Raw genomic sequence first — 18,628 nt, 5'->3', positions numbered from 1 at the left:
CAGCGCTAAGCTTCGGTACGCCTCAAAATTTTAGAGTCTAATAAAAATTAAATTATAGATAGACCATATGCGCCATTTTTTGTACGTCAGATTGTATACAAATGTCAATATTCATATGCCTTTTTTACTTCTTACAGTCCAAAAACCATCTTTTTGGCAAATGTTGTACTAATATTCTTAAGGAAGAATATACAAATATATTATTTTATCGGCCATATTTTGGGTCAAATAGCATAAGTAAAAGTTATTTGAGTTTTGGTGAATGAATTTGGAACAGTGTGTAGGAGGAGGAAGCTGAAAGTTAATGTAAACAAAAGTAAAGTTATGGTGTTTGAGAGGAGTGAAGTCACAGAGTGTGCAGTGAGGTTGGATGTTGAGGATATGGAGAATGTGAATGCATTCAAGTACTTGGGTAGTGTGATGAGTAAGGATGGAACTCTGGGGGATGAAGTACGTGAAAGGGTACAGCAGGGAAGAAAGGTTGTTGGTACACTGAAAGCAGTGATGAGAAATAGGGAGGTGAGTATGGAAGTTAAGAAGTCACTGCATGATGGTATTGTGATCCCTACCCTGACGTATGGAAGCGAGGCGTGGACCTTGCAAGAGGGGAACAAGTCAAGAGTGAGAGCAGTGGAAATGAGTTACTTGAGAGGAGCATGTGGAGTGACGTGGAGGGACAGGTTGACGAATGAAGAAGTGAAGGAACGTTGTGGGGTAGATGTGGATGTGGTTGAAAAGATTAGGAGAAATACACTGAGGTGGTTTGGACATGTGGAGAGAATGGAGAATAAAAGACTGACTAAGAGGGTGTATGTAGGTGAGGTGGAGGGAGGGAGAGGGAGAGGTAGACCGAGGATGAGGTTGAGGGATGGAGTTGAGAGGTATATGAGGAAGGGGGGGGTGAGTTGGGGGGAAGGTAGTCAAATGGTGGGTGACAGAGTGACTTGGAGGCGTTTTGTCTGCGGCCACCCTTTGCGGTATTAGGGTGTCGGGCTATAGATAGATAGATAGAAGAGTTATTTACATTTTTTAAAGCTACAGTATTTGCATAACCAATATCGTAATTATCGATCAGAAAAATAACACTGAAATTTAACTAAGACCCCCTTAGGCCGCTGAAACGAAAACGAGACATGGTTTCTGGCGGTGTTTGGCAGATTTTCCTCTTCGCGCGAACACTGCTATTGAGTGGTAGAATTTTGATGTGTAATGTGCAGTATATAATATGTAAGAAGGCATGGGTGAGTGAAACTGTGTCAGCATAGTGGAAAAGGGCTATGATCGTCACCTGTTCAAAAATAATGGTGAGTGAAGTGAGTGCAAGAATTATTGTGGCATAAGTTTATTGAGTGCGTTTGGGAAGTCCTGGTGAATGATGAACAGAGTGGCTTTAGGAGTGGCAAAGGATGTGTGGATCAAATATTCACAGTGAGACAGATAGGGGAGAAGGCTTGTGAGAAGGACTATAAGGTATTTATGGCGTTCATGGATCTGGAAAAAGCATACGACAAAATAGACAGAGAAGGTTTGTGGAAGGCTTTGTGCATGTACGATGTAGATGGTAAGCTGCTAGATGCCGTCAAGAGTTTTTATGATGGTAGTGAAACATGTGTAAGGGTTAATGGGCATCTAAGTGAATGGTTCACAATTGGTGTGGGCGTGCGACAAGGTTGTGTGATGTCCTCATGGTTGTTCAATATATATATGGATGGGGTGATGAGAGAAGTAAAAACATGAGTAATGGAGAGGGGGATGGCATTGGTATGAATGGTGATGGATGGAATATCTCAAATTTGTTGTATGCTGATGATGCGGTGCTACTTGCAAAAACCACACAAGAACTTGGTAGACTAGTGCAGAGTTTTGCTGATGTCTGTGAGCATCGTTCCTTGAGAGTGAATGTAGAATTCGTTATTCAACCACTTTTTATGGAACGCATCCCTCTCGAATAGTGGGGGAGAGGTGTACAGGAAATAAAATTATTAAAGCCATGAAAGCAAGGTAAGACAGAAGCTCATATAGTGTCAGACATGAAAAATTATGTAATAGTAAGGCAATTGAAAGGAACTCATTTAGAAATAGTCATGGATGAATGGAGTTGTTGTTGTTGTTGTTGTTGGGTTACCTGCCGTATCACTGAGGTGGAACACCAGAGCAGAGGGGAAACCAATTGCCTTCTCCAGATCTCCAGTGAGGAAATCAGAGATTACCCTGGCCGCTGTACTCCCAGTGTTCGAGGTGCCCTGTGATCGCAGCAGCACTGGGTTACGGCAGTCCACCAGGATGAGATGGTTGGAACTGTTAAGCTCCCAGGAGATCCACTGGGATGTGGTACCACTGTGAAGGGGCATCCTGTCATCACCAGGATGATTGGACTAATTTAATAAAGTACAGTTGGGCCCTGCTGTATGATGGGGTTATGTCAAATGACAATTCATCACATAATGGCATATCATTTAGCGAGGCGACTAAAACACGGGTTCAGTGGGCATGTGTTTTAGGTCAAGGGCCACCCACCTAAAAATGTCTAAAAACAAGTTTCCAGCTCATCTCAAGTGAGTTCTCGCTTGGTCTGAGTCATCAACATGGGTCTCCCCCCCCCCCAGGCGGAGGGCCGGCTGGTATCTGAGGGCACTCGTAGTCATCAGGAGCGGGTGATGAATGAAGGGGCGAGTGATGTGATGAGGTAGAGGGAGAGGGATGTGGTGTGACTGGGGAGATCGATGTGGAGAGGGAATGGGGGAGTGTGGGGGGGAACCAGGCAACAAGGAAGAAGAGGAGGCAGACAAAATGGAGTCAGAATAGTATGTTGATGGTTTCCTGATGGAGGATATTGGCTCTTCCTGCATTCTGGTGGATGTGTTGAGTGAGAAGAATGATGATGTTTGTCTCTGCCAGTATCTTGTGAACAGATAGTGCGGGGTACGTATACAGCTCCTTCTTAATTGCATAACATGTTGCATCACACTGGGCAAGGTTTGGATCCTTTTCCTAATTGAGTGCAAGGGCCAGGTCCGTCCTTCTTAGAAACTTTTTAAAAGTCTGCAGATCCAGCGCTGACCTTCCTCTCCTTGTACCACATCACATTCAGGGTGCTCTCCCTCACCTCATTTCATGCCACAGTATTCTTGACATTTTTTATTCTTCCAAGTCTGGACAGTCCCTCTCCCTGGAGTCGCTTGTCCTCACCATCTGCTCCATCATATGTTGCTGGTAGTGTACCTTGAACGTGGTTGTCACCTTTTGGTCCATTGGCTGAAGCAAAGTTGTGGTGTTTGGGGGCAAATAGAACACCTCAGTATTGTCCATCCAGCCTTCCATGCAGTCGGAGTGGCTTAGAGCATCGTTGATTAGGAGGAGAAATATGTTGGCCAGGTTCTTCTTGCTGGCATGATCCTGGAGAATGGGGGAGAGATGCCTTGTCATGTAGGAGTGGCAGAGGGAGGTGTAGTGCCACACCTCGGGCTTTGACTTCCAAATAACTTCAAGGTTTTGTTTTGCTAAGCTGGCCAGTGCCCTGGGGTTCTCTGAGCAGCAAACTAGGGGGAACTTTAGTTTTAGGCCACCCTCAGCGTTCAACCCCAGGAGAGGCACCAGGCTGTCCTTCACCATCCTGAACCCAGGCACATGTTTTTACACTTGACTGATGTACAGACAACCAAAAAAGTTTCGGCCATCTTACCTCATGTATAATTCTGAAATGTGCATGATGCATTGTGATATATGGAGCACCCTGTATTATAAGTGCAGATATTGTCCTTGGTAATATTACAAATTGAAATTGCTTAAATTGCCACAGATGATATATTTTGCGAGACAATATGTTAATTGATTCATGTGTGTCTGCAAAACTTCTTATTTTCGCAACCATCGATCCCCTGGTGTGTGGTGCTTTTTCGGTTAACTGAACATCTTGTTTGACATGCACTTCGAAAAAAAACCTGCTTCATCAAAGTTCAGAACTTGCTGACACCGTATCCCCTTTCCACTATCTGCTTCTTTAACTTTGTCAGGAATACCTCTGGTCCCACGTGGTCTGCACTCACTGCCTCCCCATACATCATAATGTTTCTGAGGCCAGTGCTGGGTTTGAATTGATCAAACCAGCCACTTCTGGCTTTGAAATCCCTAACCTCCATCCCCCCTCCTCTCCTTCAAGTCCTTCCAGAGGGACAGAGCCTTGGCACAGTTGAAGCTCTTCCCTAGAGGTACCTTAGCACAGTTCTGCTCATTCACCCAGAGTACAAATAGCTGCTTCATCTCCTCCATCATTAGTTCCTGGGTCTGTTAGGTACTTGGCAGTGAGGGAGGGCACCTGTTCTCCAGCTGTGACGATTACCACAGATCACGGTCAACACGGTTGACTATGGTAGCTTAAGGGTGTCAACAATCTTACTTGCCTCTTCGCCAGCCCTTTGGTGCTTTACAGTGCCCAACTTAACTTTGAGGGAAAGGGTTAGCCTCACCCTCTTGACCTTTCCACCAGCACCTTTGCTACCACTATGCTTTTCACTGGACGTCTCACTGGCATCACACTTTCCACTGGGCTTTTCACGAGCACCATGCGTACCACTGGAACCTACACCCTTGCTAGACATGATTTCAAAGTTTTAAGCTGTTTCATTAATAAATCATATATTCCCAGTTTTATTACACACAACACTTATGGGTGTTCACTTACATTGTGATATTGCAATAGTGATGATGATTCGATGGCGATGCACAAGCGTGATGAGCTTAAGGAAAGACGATCACTGTGGCAGAATGTGTAAGAATGACTGAGCAGGACACAGACCTCAAAGGGGTAGTGGGAGGGAGGGAGCATGCGCTGAGACTTTACAAGGGGGTTCTGCCCATGTAAACATAATCCATCATGACTCAGACCTATGACTGTTGGCTTGCATGTGTGGCTACACGGATACACAGGATCATTGCAGGTGGGATTGCTCTGACCATCACTATATGGATTTTTGCAATCACTCAGTGAGCCCAGGTAGAACTGCTTATGTATTGTTGTAACAATTTATTGCATTGTGAGACTCTTCAGTATGTTGTTGGTGCTGTTTGAGTTTAGAGTTTCAAAAATAAGTTAGATAAGCACATTATTTGAAAGGGTAGAGGTAGGTGGTGGCAACCATCATCCACACACTTGATGAAGTGCTGCCTGCTTCCTAGGTGACTGTACACTGAGTGACAGTCCTAATGGTTTCCTGTAACCCAGAAAACCATTCACAACATGCATCCTGTAACCCAGAAAACCATTCACAACATGCATCCTGTAACCCAGAAAACCATTCACAACATTGCATGATAACCATGTAATCAAATAATGGTATGATGTGGAGCCTGCTATGGTGTCCCTGTTAACTGAATGGAGAGATGCAATTGCTGCATCCTTTCAGGAACCAAACCTCTACATGCTTCCCTGTTGCTCACTGTGGTGAGACATTGTCCACAAAGGGAACCTCAGTTCACTCTGCTTGGGACAGTGTTGTAAGGGCAATTGTTTGCTTGGGGTTGACGAGTCTGTTCAGCCAGGCGACCAGGTTCACTGCACAACCACTACTGTACTTGAAAGGGTTGGGTATAAAACATCCCATTTACTGAAACACTCTGAACAGAATTATTAGCTATGATTGTCTTCCCACCCAGGTTCCAACACCATACTGAAATACTGTATGTGCTTTCCATTTGCTTTTCATATTAATTTTCCAGGCCAGGTTTTTGCTGTTAATGGTATTTTTTCTCACTTGCCCTTTCATGTTCAGTTGGGGTGATTGGTGGGTATTTAAAACTACAATAATAATTATACTGTGGTTTTGCATCATGTCTTAAGTATTCACATGAAGTTTAGCCATTATGCTGGTGTTGGAATTCATGATGAGTGATCCATTTTTTGCAGATGGGACACAGCAGGGCAGGAGAGGTTCAAGTGTATTGCTGCTTCATACTATCGTGGTGCACATGGTGAGTTACTCTCCCACCTAATCTTTATGTTACATAGTTTACATGTGCTCATATTAATGTCAGCTGGATCCCGGGACGATTATGTCCGGTTAGTGGGGATGTTCGGATATTTGGCGTTCGGATATTAGAGGGATTACTATATATATATATGTACGCCCGCCGCAAATTGACTCAGGACCTACACACAGAACTGCTCTGGGAGAGTTGTCTGTCTTTGCTTTGTGTTTCCACCTCTACTATGTGAATTTTTTGGGTCAAGAAGTAACTGGCAACTCATCTGGTTTTGGTGGGAGGTGATGAAACACTGAACTCATCAGTGCTTGCCCAGAAGAGAGAGTGGGAGTATATGTTCCTGTCGCTCCGAGCTTGCACCTCCCTCTTTTTTTGTATGTTACTGTTTGCCCTGTTATTTTCCTAAAATTGAGTTGTCATGCCTGGAAAGTACTGCTCAAGGAATGAGAGGGTCCCTATCATTGCATGGAGGCAGGAGAATGTCCCTATAAACACGATTTGTGAACGTACTGGACGCTCAAAGTCGACCATCATGAAGATTCTTGCTGCAGCGCGCGGCCTGCCACATGATGTCATACCAGAGCACAAGCATGGCAGTGGATAGAAGAGGACGACTTCCAGAGGTACAGGTACGCTTCTGAAGAGGGAAGTAATCAAGAATCCTCGACTGACAGCAGCAGAATTGAAGAGAATGCATCCCCAGCTATTACAAGATGTCTCAATTCAAACTATCCAACACCGCTTGCAGAAGGAGCTGGGTTTGCCAAGCCACACATCAGCCAAGAAACCGCTTCTCACTGACTGCATGAAGAAACAGCGCATTCAGTTTGCCTAGAGGTATGCACGGTTGACAACGGTTGAGTGGAGAAAAGTTATGATTTCTGATGAAAGCACATTTAAGTGTTCCAAATGCATTCTGCCAAGGCTTGTCGCCCTGCATCCTGCAGTCAGTATGACCCTGCTTACACGGTGCTGACTATTAAGCACTCTCAGTAATGGTATGGGGGTGTTTCTCAGATGAAATGGGAAGGGGAGGCCTTTACTTTCTTCCTAAGAACTTGTTGATGAATGGTTGCCGGTACAATCAAGTTAAATCATTTGTTAAACATTTTTGCTCTTCATGAGCACGACTTTTCCATGCATGATTCAGTTCAGCGTCGCAAGTCAAGGAAGGTGAAAAAATGGCTTCAGGATAATCAGACTGAGGTCCTTGACTGGCCTGGCAACAGTCCAGATCTAATTCTGATAGAAAACTGCTGGGCAAAGATGAAGACAATCATTGTAGAGAAGAAGACACCCAATCTGGACAACCTCAAGACTGAACTGACAAATGTTTGATGCAAAGAAATGTCCTTAGATTACTTTAGAGATCTAAGTGATTCCATGCCAAAATGCATCCATCTGGTCGTGAAAAACAAGGGAAACATGATTTCATATTATTGAATGGCATTTCATGAACAAACATTGTGAAATACTATGATTTCTGTGTTTTTTAATACCTTGTGTGGGGAGGTCCTAAGTCAATATGCGGTAGCTGTATAAATATATATACAGCAAGCTCGCCCCCAACTAATGGGTTTCGTTCCTAACGTGGGGCGTTCGGCGCAAAACCGCGTAAGTTTTAACTACTCCTTATTTTGCTCCCTAGATCTCCCAAACGTGGTCCCCCGCTGCCATCTGCCACTGGTAATCAATATGAAGCACCCCAAGTGGTCAGAAGGCCCATCCAATGTCACAACCCACAAACACAGCACTGCACAGCAAAACTCCGACACACAAACACCCAAACACAAGGCAACATTCCGATGCCGAAACCAATCGGCGTTGGAATGTTGCCCCGTGCCCACGCACCTGCACGTCGAAGTCTTGCTGTGCAGCACTGTACTTGAAAGCCACAACACCAAATGAACCCTCCAACCACCCAGAGTGCCTCATATTGATCACCAATGGCAGACAACAGCAAAACACCATGCCTAGGGAGTCTAGGGAGCAAAATGGTTTCTGGACCATTCGCTGTCAAGCCAGTTCGCCGTCACAACAATAACAAGACAACATAGACTTTGATGGATCCCCCTGAAATATAGTTATTAAAGTATTGATTAATTAATAATAAGTATATTTATAAAAGTATTGATTAATTAATATATTTATAGTATGACGGGGAATCATACAGGGTGCAAATTGTCCTGATGGGGAATTGTTCATGTTTTGACGGAGAATTGACATGATGGCGAATTGTCTTGGAACCCACCGATCGTGTGTAATCTATAACTGGTTACAAGGCTTTATTTAATGCTTTAACTTTCTTTAAATGCTTTAACGTACAGGTGCATACCAGAATAGTAAATATTTAACTTACAAATACAGTACTGTGGAAAAGCAGTACAGCAAATATTTAACAAACAAATAAAAAAGGTAATATTCTGACGCCTATCTGAAAAGTGGTTATAAGACTTTATTTCTTCTTGAACGTTATTTAATAATACTTTAACTTGCACATAACTTTACCAGAACAGTACTGTAAATATTTAACCTACTAATACAGCACTGAGGAAAAGCAGTACAGCGAATCACATCACATGATCAAAACAAACCGTGCGTGCTGAGCTGATGTTCGAGGATTTGGCCTATCAAAGGCCTCTCTTGCGTAAATACTGTATATAGTTTTCGTAATGGTTCTTTAATCTTACGTTATCTTATACATATCCCAGCACTAATCGTGTATAATTGCCAGCGCGTTCAGCAAGAACGTGTTCCAGGCGAGTTTACTATATATATATATATATATATATATATATATGCAAGAAAGAAGGAACCAAAGGCCAGGAGCCTGGAAACTGTTCCTTCCAAGAAAAAAACAAAAACAGTACAAAAGAGGGCCAAATTCAAGATCCGTTCATTTCGAGATGCCAGGACACACTGCGTTTGAAAGACTGGAGATCATAGGAAGTAGGAAATACAGACAGAGGGAGACAGTTCCAAAGTTGACCTGTTGCATAAATGAAGGACTGGGAGTAATGGTTGACTCTTGCATTAGAGAGTTGGACAGAAAAGGGATGAAAGTTTATTGCTAGACTGGTGCTACGTACCCGTCGTAGAGGTGGAGGAATGCATGCAGACAGTTCAGAGGAGCAGAGACCATTGAAGTAGCGATAGAAGTGAGATAAAGATGCAACAGTGCGGCAAAGTGACAGGTTGAAGGGAGGCAGTAAGAGATGGAGAGTTAATGAGACAAATAGCCATTGACTACACCCTGTTGAGAAGAGCTGTATGTGGGGAGCCTCCCCACACATGAAAGTTGTACTCTACACATGGGTGAATAAAACCCGTGTATAAAGTCAACAACCGTGCAGGTATGAGAAGGTATGGAGTTGGCTTAGCACACCCAGTCTCTTGGAAGCAGATTGTACAAGAGATGCAATATAATCTTTCCAAGATAAGTCCCGAGTGAATGAAACCTCAAGCATGTTCAAGGATGATGCAGGATTGAGCTGGATATTATTAAACATTAGTGGGTACTCTTGTGGAGGACTGTGTCAAGTTAATAGGTGTAAAAACTGAGTTTTTGATGCATGAAAATCAACAAGATTATTTTTACCCCAGTCGGAGATACAAGCCAGGTCAGACATTAGGTGTGCCATAGCCTCATCCTTTGTTTGTTGAAGTAACTGCTGTGATGGACATTGCAGGAACCGAATGGAAAGGTGAAGGGTGAAATCATCAGCGAATGAGTGGATAGGGTTAGATGTACAGCTTAGAAGGTCATTGATGAATAAATGGAAGAGAGTTGGTGATAGGACAAAGCCCTGAGGAATACCACTATTGATAGATCTAGGAGAAGAACAATGACCGTCTACAACAGCGGCTATACAGTGACCAGAATGCAAGCTATAAATGAAGGCACAGATAGAAGGATAAAAACCATAATTGGGCAGTTTGGAAATTAAAGATCTATGCCAGACTCGATCGATAGCCTTTGAGATGTCAGGTACAATGACAAAGCTTTTGCCAAAGTCCCGAAAGGATGATGACCAGGAGTCTGAAAGGTAGGTGAGAAGATCGCCAGTGGAGCGTCCCTACGGAACCCACACTGATGATCAGAACGAAGGTTGTGATAGGAAAGATGATTTAAAACTTTTCTGTTAAGATTTGACTCGAATACTTTTGAGACACAGTACCGGTATGTTAAAGCAATTGGACAATAGTTAGAGGGTTGGGAATGGTCACCCTTCTTTGGGACTGGCTGAATGAGAGCAAACTTCCAGGAAGAAGGAAAGGTATAAGTTGAAAGACAAAGGCGAAAGAGTTTACCTAGGTAGGGTGTAAGCACAGAAGCACAGATCTTGAGGTCCGCAGGAGGGACTCCATCAAGCCCAGATGGCTTATTAGTATTGAGGCCTGTGATGGCAGAAAATACATCAGTTGAAGAGATTTTAATGTCAGCCATGAGGAAGTCAGAGGAGGGAAGTAATGGAGGAACAGCACCGGAATCATCTAAGGTGGAATTGGAGGAGAAAGTCTGAGTGAGGAGATCTGCTTTATCACTAGAAGAAATGGCTACAGAACCATCAGAGTAGAAAACAGGAGGGACGGGTGATGAGGTAAAGTTGTTAGGTTTTTGGCAAGGTGCCAGAAGGAGTGGGAAGAATTTGAGTTGGAGAGTTGAGAGCATTTAGTATGGATGAAATTATTTTTTGCAGAGCAAAGAACAGACTCAGGATGATTGCGGGCAAAAACATAAACAAGATGTGATTCAGGGGTGGGTTGGCTCTGGTTCCTTTATAGGCCCTCTCCTTTTTGCGGACAGCATTAGAACAAATGTGAGTAAACCAAGGCTTTCTTGCATTAGTCAAAGGATATGAGACGGGAATGTATGCTTTGATGCCTGAGAGAATAACCTCCGTAATGCACACGGCACACTCAGATGGCTCTCGGCCATGGATGTAATAATCATTCCAGGGAAAATCAAAGAAATACTGCCTGAGGGCCTCCCAATCCACATCTCCAAAGTGCCACAGTTGACGTTTCTTTGGAGGGTTCACAGACCATACAGGAGTGATAGGATAGGTCAAGGTAATAAGATTGTGATCGGAGGAGTCCAACGGAGAGGCAAGATTAACAGTGTAAGCAGAAGGATTAGTTGTGAGGAAGAGGTCAAGTATGTTGGAACTCTCTTCAAGGCGGTCAGAGATGCGGGGAGGGTGCTGTACAAGCTGCTCCAGGTCATTAAGGATAGGAAAGATGTAGGCTTGTTCACCAGGTGGATCAGTAAAAGGAGAGGAGAGCCAAAGATGGTGGTGAACATATGAAATCTCCTAGAATAGAGATTTCACAGGAAGGAGAAATGGATAGAATGTGTTCCAGCGGAGAAGTAAGATAGTCGAAGAGTTTTTCATAGTCAGTAGAATTAGGGGAGAAGTAAACAGCGCAGATATATTTAGTTGGCGAATGACAGGAAAGCTGAAGCCAGAGAGTAGAGAATTCAGAAGAATCGAGTTCAGGAACATGAGAGCAAGATAAGTCATTGCGTACATATACACAACAGTCACCTTTGGCTTTGAAATGAGTATAAAGAAAGTAGGAGGAAACAGAAAAGAGTTTGCTGTCAGTTGCCTTAGACAGCTGAGTCTCTGTCAGGAAGAGAAGGTGAGGTTTAGAGGAGGAGAGGTGGTGCTCGAGAGAGAGAACGTTGGAGGAAAGGCCGTGAATGTTGCTGAAATGAAGAAGTGAGTCAGACAGTGGTTCCAGGCATCTCCTCGAGTCGTCACCGGGAGAGGGGCGGATGGGGGCATTTATGGTCCCCCTCCCCTGTCTGGGGACTCCAAGGCCTGGTTATTGTGTGCCTTTTTTTTTTTTTTTTTTTTTTTTTTTTTTTTTTTTAAACGGAAGTGTAGTGTGTGCTGTGCATGTAGATTTGTGTTGACAGTTAGAGAAACTTGTATTGGAGAGCATGCTGGCCTACTCTCTGTGTTACTGAAACACTGAAAAGGTTCAGCAAAGGGGGATGGTCAGGAACTAGTCCTAAGAGCTGATGAAACGGGAGCTCCAGCTCTCCCTGTCATCAGCTTTCCATCCACCTTGGGAGTACTGCCCTGCTCGACTGGAGCTACAGTGTATATATACATACAGTGTACAGTAATCACTCTAATATCCGGACGCCCAATAACCAAACATCCCCACTACCCGGACCTTATCGTCCTGGGGTCCAACATTCCCAAAATGGTCCGAAAACCCCCCAAAAAAATTCAAAAAATCGATTTTTTGCCGTCCATAATTTGAACTTGCAGCGCGCGCCACGGGAGAGCATTGTTTTGGTTCGTCATTCCTCCGACATCCGATAGAGCGCCGCTGCATCCTCCCCACTTCCCGCCTGTCTCTCACCGCGACTGGACCTACGCTCTTCGCAATGGCTGCCCACGTGCTTGCTTTTGTGGTGGTGCTGTACTTGCTGCAAGGCCTCCTGCTGCTCTCGGCCCTCCTCTTAGTGTGTGTGATGATGGCCCCGCCATCTGAGAAAAGGAAGAGAGTGGTGTTGGCTCTGGAAAAGAAGAGGGAGATATTGGAGAAAGTTGATGCGGGTTGGTCTTCTTCCTGCATTCTCCGCGAGTATAACCTGGCCCGGTCGACTTTGTTCGATATCAAACGTTCCCGAGACAAACTCATGCAGTACACGGCTGACTTCTTGTCGAGAAGCAAACGCAGCGTGGAAAGGAAGGTTATGTTTACCCCCAAGTTTACAGAAATCGACCGATCCACGTTGATTTGGTACCGACAGCAACGTGCAGCTGGTGTGATGGTACGTGGAACGGAGCTGAAGGCTGCTGCTGAGAAGTTTGCAAGGCTTCACGACGCCCTAGACTTCAAGGCATCCGAGGGTTGGCTCTTCGTGTTCAAGTTGCGACATGGCCTTACTAACCGTAAAGCACATGGCGAAGCATTGGACCCTAACGAGGATGGAGTTGACGAGTTTCGGCACAAGGTGAAAGGCTTGATCGACAGGGAGGGCCTCACTCCCGGTCAAGTCTATAACGCAGACGAAACTGGCCTATTCTATCGCTCGCTGCCAACGAACACTCTAGCCGAGGAGACGGAGAAGCGTGTACCTGGCCGCAAGCTTTCTAAGGAACGGATATCTGCTTTGTGTTGTGCCAGTGCTAACGGCATGCACCGGCTTAAGCCCGTTGTTGTTGGCTGTGCAAAGCAGCCTCGGTGCCTTCGTGGGGTGATGGATGTCCTTCCTGTTGTCTGGTACCATTCTTTGAAAGCATGGTTCACAGCTGTGATTTTCAAAGACTGGTTTCACCGTCACTTCGTCAAGGAGGTCATCCAGTACCAGACGAAGACACTGGGAATCCCTCGCGACCAGGTAAAGGCTCTCCTTCTGCTCGACAATGCACCTGCCCACCCGTGCGACAAGGACTTGGTTGCTGAGAATGGCCGTATTAGGTGCATGTTTCTGCCACCTAATACGAGTGCTCTCATTTAATCCATGGACCAAGGAGTGATCGTGGCAACAAAGCGCCTGTACCGTCAGAAGTTCCTGGACGAGGTGATGGTTGTTCTCGAGGACGAGGACGAGCGCAGGGAAGGACGTGACACTCGAGGCAAGCGGACTTTGGAAAACCTTCACCGCTACAACATCAAGTCTGCGCTGTACAACTGGGCTAGTGCATGGAAGGAAGTCCCTGAGAAAACTCTTGAAAATGGTTGGTCTCGTCTGCTTCTCGGAACAGATGTGGAGTACGATTTTCTGGGCTTTGACGTGGATGACTTCCATGCACGGCTACGTATGCACGGCGACTTTGTTGATGTGGACGATGTACGTGAGTGGTTGGCCGACGACGAGGGCGATCCTGGGTATCAGACGTTGTCTGATATCGAGATCGCGTCTTCGGTTGATGGTGTCAGTCCCGAACTTGAAGATTCCGACGACGAAGGCGACGATGATGCGGACTCCTCTCAGCAGGACACTACTCCAGCCATCCCCAAGCTGAGCGCACTCCGGGAACATCTAGAGTTCGTCCTAGACTACCTGGAACACCCGGACTGCGACAGGGAGATGGGGCCCTTGGGACTCATGGAGGAAGTGCGTGCTTTCAGGCAGCGCATCATCAATCGCCAGAATCGTCGGTCCTTGCGTCAGTCAACGATTGACAGTTTTTTCAGGCCCGTGACCCCCGCTGTGCCAAGCCCTGGCTCCACTCCGTTGCCTCCCCAAGACAGGCCCTCATGCTCCGAGCCACAGCCCAGCACATCAGCTACAGTGGAGTCACCGCTCGACGTGAGTTTGCGGCTTTCCTCAGAGTCTTCTGCAGTCGGTACGCCATCACCATGACCCAGCGATGCACCCCTTGGTCGCCTGCCAGTGATACTCTCGGACTCTGACAGTGAATAAACAGCAAGAACTTCTCCACTTGACCACACGGGAATTTTGAGTGTTGTTCAGTGAAAAAAACGGTGTGTTGTGTTAAGGTTTTCGAAATGAGAGAAAAGACTCAGTGGAAACAAAATTTAACGTAAATAGACTTCTTTGTTTTGGCTTTGGAAGATAAAAGAAAATTGGGAAAAGTTAATGTGCAACACTAAATTAAACTGGAACATTATTTGGACTAAAGTGAACACTGTGAAGAGAACGGACTTCTGTGTGTTATTGACTAAGTTCAGTGCAAGACTTCAGGAAGAGTGTACTGCAAGTGCTTCAGGAAATCATTCTTACTGTCAGAGTCCGAGAGGAGGCGGTTATTCATCGAGGTGGCCAGGGACTTGCTGTAAGTAGCCAGAATGTTTCATACTGTACTTTTTTCCATACTATACTTACCAGAATGTCTCATAGTGTACTTTTTTCCATACTATACTTACCTCATGCATGTGCAGTAGGAATGTGTTTTTCAGAGTTAGGCTAGGTTAGGGTCCATAAGTACCAGAATGTTTATTAACGTATGAACATACTTCTAAACCCTCATTTTATGTTTCTTTTGCATTTATTTCAGTCATTTATGTGCTTATTGATGTGATTTGGGTGTTAAATAAGTGCTATGCATGTCCAGAGGGAGTTGTATAGGTGTTTCTCTGAGTTAGGGTCCATAAGTACAAGTCCATAAGCTGGGGCCCAATATCCGGACGAAACCAATAACCGAACCTACCGATGGCTCTATACTCCGGATATTGGAGTGATTACTGTACTGTATTCACACACACACACACACACACACACACACACACACACACACAGATAGTGAGAGAGAGGGAAGAAGTGCAATGCATATACTTATATACTTTGTCAAGTTGTATTACTACTGAGAATTGTAGTAATATTAGTGGCAATATTAGTGATGGTAGTTGTATGTAGATATTCAGTACAGTAATTTTATTTGTGTGTTGACAGCTGTGATGGTTGTATTTGACGTGACTAATGTGATGACGCTGGCCCACACGGCTCAGTGGCTGGAAGAGGCGCGGCAGGCCAACCCCACCACACAACCCCTTGTCTTCCTTGTGGCCACTAAGCGGGATCTACTGGTATATTAAACATTTTTAATGTATGATTTACACTTTCCTCGTACCTTATACTTGTGTCTTGCTCACATATCTTATGGTTGTAGTAGAAATTAATGGTAGCCATCAACCCCGAAAAGTTTGAAGTTTCATTAGTTTTATCTTTCAGATCAAATGCAATAGTGTCACAGTCAGTACATAGACAGGAAGCTTTGTAAAAAATGTGCATATTTTAATTGAAACATTACCTCGGTATGCATTTAATACTTCTTATATTGATTATATCTTATCTTTCTCAGTTAATTTAGCAAATCTTGGCTTTATATCTCATTAGTATGTGATAAGTATTTTTATTGGCTGTTTATTGTGAGCTATGAAAATGTTGGTATGGATTAGTGAAGAGCTGACACAGCCCCGAATTATTATTATTATATTACATACCCTTCATGTGTGTAGTTTAACAGCACCACAGTAAGACATTCTTAAATGTAGCTAATTGGGGCTGAAGTGTGTCTGACATCTGAAAATTTGGCCTATTTGTTACCATCCCATCCCTAGTGGGAATTGGAACATTTTTTTCTGTTTAAAAAATCTGTCAAGAAAAGCACATGTACTGTACCTATCCTAGTCAGCTGTGTTAGGAAGAATATTATTTTTCCTTGTAGAATTGTTACATACTATGGAAAAAAAACTTATACAGTAATTACACACGTGTTAACATTTACTGTACACCAGGAAACCATTTACTATGCTGGGTGGTAACCATATAACCAAATTATTGTGCCTGATGGTTTAGTGCATAATTAAAGTTCTCCAATCGGATTGAGCCGGTGCAGGTTTATATCCAAGGGGTGGCTGGGGTTTATTGCTCACATAATGCCACTCAGAGATGAGTGAGGCTGGTCACTTTCATCTTAAGTGCTAGGACCAACTTGCCTAGCCTAGGCTCCTATGCTCCTCAAGGGGCAGCAGTGGATTAGATGATGATTATGTTAACATTTACACTACACTCATGTCTGTACATGACTGTTTTATGAGGATGACTCAACATCTCTGCATTCATGTTGGCAGCCAGACTGCAACTGAATGCAGGTAACAGCTAACCATTGACCACCCACAAGGTACAAGCAAGCCAAAATTGCTTCCAGTTTACGTGAGTTTCTGACTTAAATAAGACTAACTTAAGGAGGGTTTTCTTTAGTTTAAGTTGAGAAAAATGCTGTCACTTGCTGCCTACCCCTGTGTGATAGGTACTCTGTAATAATCACAAAAGTTAGCCTATATCGATACAGTGTTGCAGTATAGTTTTGCCTAGGTAATCGTTATCTAATGAGTAAGTTTCACAGATGCTGCCATTTTTAGGCAGTAGAAGAATATACTGTATTTCTTATATTTATGTTTGATATGAGTTTGCTGTAATAGCTTGTTCCCATGTCATGTCAGGGAGAGGGATCATACAACCAAATAGAGCAGGATGCACGGCGTGTGGCACAGGGTTTGGGAGCTGAGTACTGGGCTGTGTCATCAAAGACTGGGGACAATGTGGAAGAGCTCTTCTTGCGTGTGGCTGCTCTCACCTTTAACAGGGCTGTGGTTGGAGAGATGACTGGAGGAGGTGATCGGAAACACTCAGCTGTCAGTAAGTTCCAATAATTTGTCTTCTATGTGGAAATTTAGGAAAACAGTCTTCTTTAGGGAAATTCAGTACATGGGAGGTAAATATTTGCTTCCAAGTGTAGGTGTAGAAAAATTGAGTAGTATATACTGCTTTCATGGATTTGGAGAAAGCATATGACAGGGTGGATAGACAAGGATTGTGGAAAGTGTTAAGAATATATGGAGTAGATGGGAAGTTGTTGAATGCTGTGAAGAGTATGTACGATGGTGCGAAGGCTGCAGTGCGTGTGGATGGTGAACTAAGTGAATTTTTCTCTTTGAAAGTTGGGTTGAAACAGGGATGTGTCATGTCTCCATGGTTGTTCAATCTGTACATGGATGGGGTAATAAAAGAGGTACAAGGTAGGGTAGTGGATGTTGGAGTGGCCCTGGTAAGAGAGGATAGTGTTTGGAAACTCCCTGTACTGTTGTTTGCAGATGATACTGTGTTGCTGAGTGAAGACGAAGGGGAGCTGCAAGGCTTGGTGGATGAGTTTGGGAGAGTGTGTAAGAAACGGAATCTATAGGTGAATGTAGGGAAGAGTAAAGTGATGGTCTTTGAGAGAGGTGAAGTCAGTGAATGTACAGCGAGGTTGGATGGTGAGGAATTGGAAAATGTGAGTACGTTTAAGTACTTGGGTAGTGTGATGAGTAAGGATGGAGGTTTGGAGGGTGAAGTGCTTGAAAGGGTACAGCAGGGAAGAAAGGTTGCTGGTTCTTTGAAAGCAGTGATAAAAAACATGGAAGTGAGCATGGAAGTGAAAAAGTTACTACATGACAGTATTGTGATATCAACTCTAACGCACGGAAGTGAAGCTTGGACATTGTTGGAAGGACACAAGTCAAGAGTGAGAGCAGTGGAAGTGAGTTATTTAAGAGGAGCCTGTGGAGTCACATGGAGAGACAGGCTAACGAATGAGGATATAAAGGAGCGTTGTGGTGTTGATGTGGATGTGATAGGAAGCGTTATGAGGAACACACTGAGGTGGTTTGGCCATGTGGAGAGGATGGAGGGTGAAAGACTGACAAAGAGAGTGTATGTGAGTGAGGTGGATGGGGGAAGAGGGAGGGGGAGGCCGAGGATGAGATGGAGGGATGGGGTGTGTGAGTTGGGAGCAGGGCAGTGAGATGGCGGGGGACAGGGCGACTTGGAGGCGATTTGTTTGTGGCCACCCCAAACGGGATTGAGGCGTCTGGCAATAGATAGATAGAATAGACAAGGTAGGGTAGTGGATGTTGGAGTGGCCCTGGTGAGAGAGGATAGTGTTTGGAAACTCCCTGTACTGTTGTTTGCAGATGATACTGTGTTGTTGAGTGAAGACGAAGGGGAGCTGCAAGGCTTGGTGGATGAGTTTGAGAGAGTGTGTAAGAAACGGAATCTAAAGGTGAATGTAGGGAAGAGTAAAGTGATGGTCTTTGAGAGAGATGAAGTTAGTGAATGTACAGCGAGGTTGGATGGTGAGGAATTGGAAAATGTGAGTACGTTTAAGTACTTGGG

The 18,628-nt window shown here is 44.5% G+C and overlaps 1 protein-coding gene across 1 annotated transcript in view; it reads left to right on the top strand.

Moving 5' to 3' along the window:
- The window catches only part of RabX5 (RAS oncogene family member RabX5), a 55,256-nt gene that overhangs the window by 30,146 nt on the left and 6,482 nt on the right, over positions 1-18,628 (top strand). The window contains exons 4-6 of the mRNA XM_080272167.1: positions 5,903-5,967; positions 15,365-15,498; positions 16,918-17,113. Coding sequence (XP_080128293.1) covers positions 5,903-5,967; positions 15,365-15,498; positions 16,918-17,113 — 395 coding nt within the window. The remainder of the gene's footprint in view (positions 1-5,902; positions 5,968-15,364; positions 15,499-16,917; positions 17,114-18,628) is intronic.

This window comes from Coenobita brevimanus, chromosome 50 (genome assembly GCF_032717465.1).
Source record: "Coenobita brevimanus isolate Jiangsu-jjx chromosome 50, ASM3271746v2, whole genome shotgun sequence".
NCBI classification, from domain to species: Eukaryota; Metazoa; Arthropoda; class Malacostraca; order Decapoda; family Coenobitidae; genus Coenobita; species Coenobita brevimanus.
Note: the sequence above shows the minus strand (reverse complement) of the source record. Positions and strands in the feature narration are given on the sequence as shown.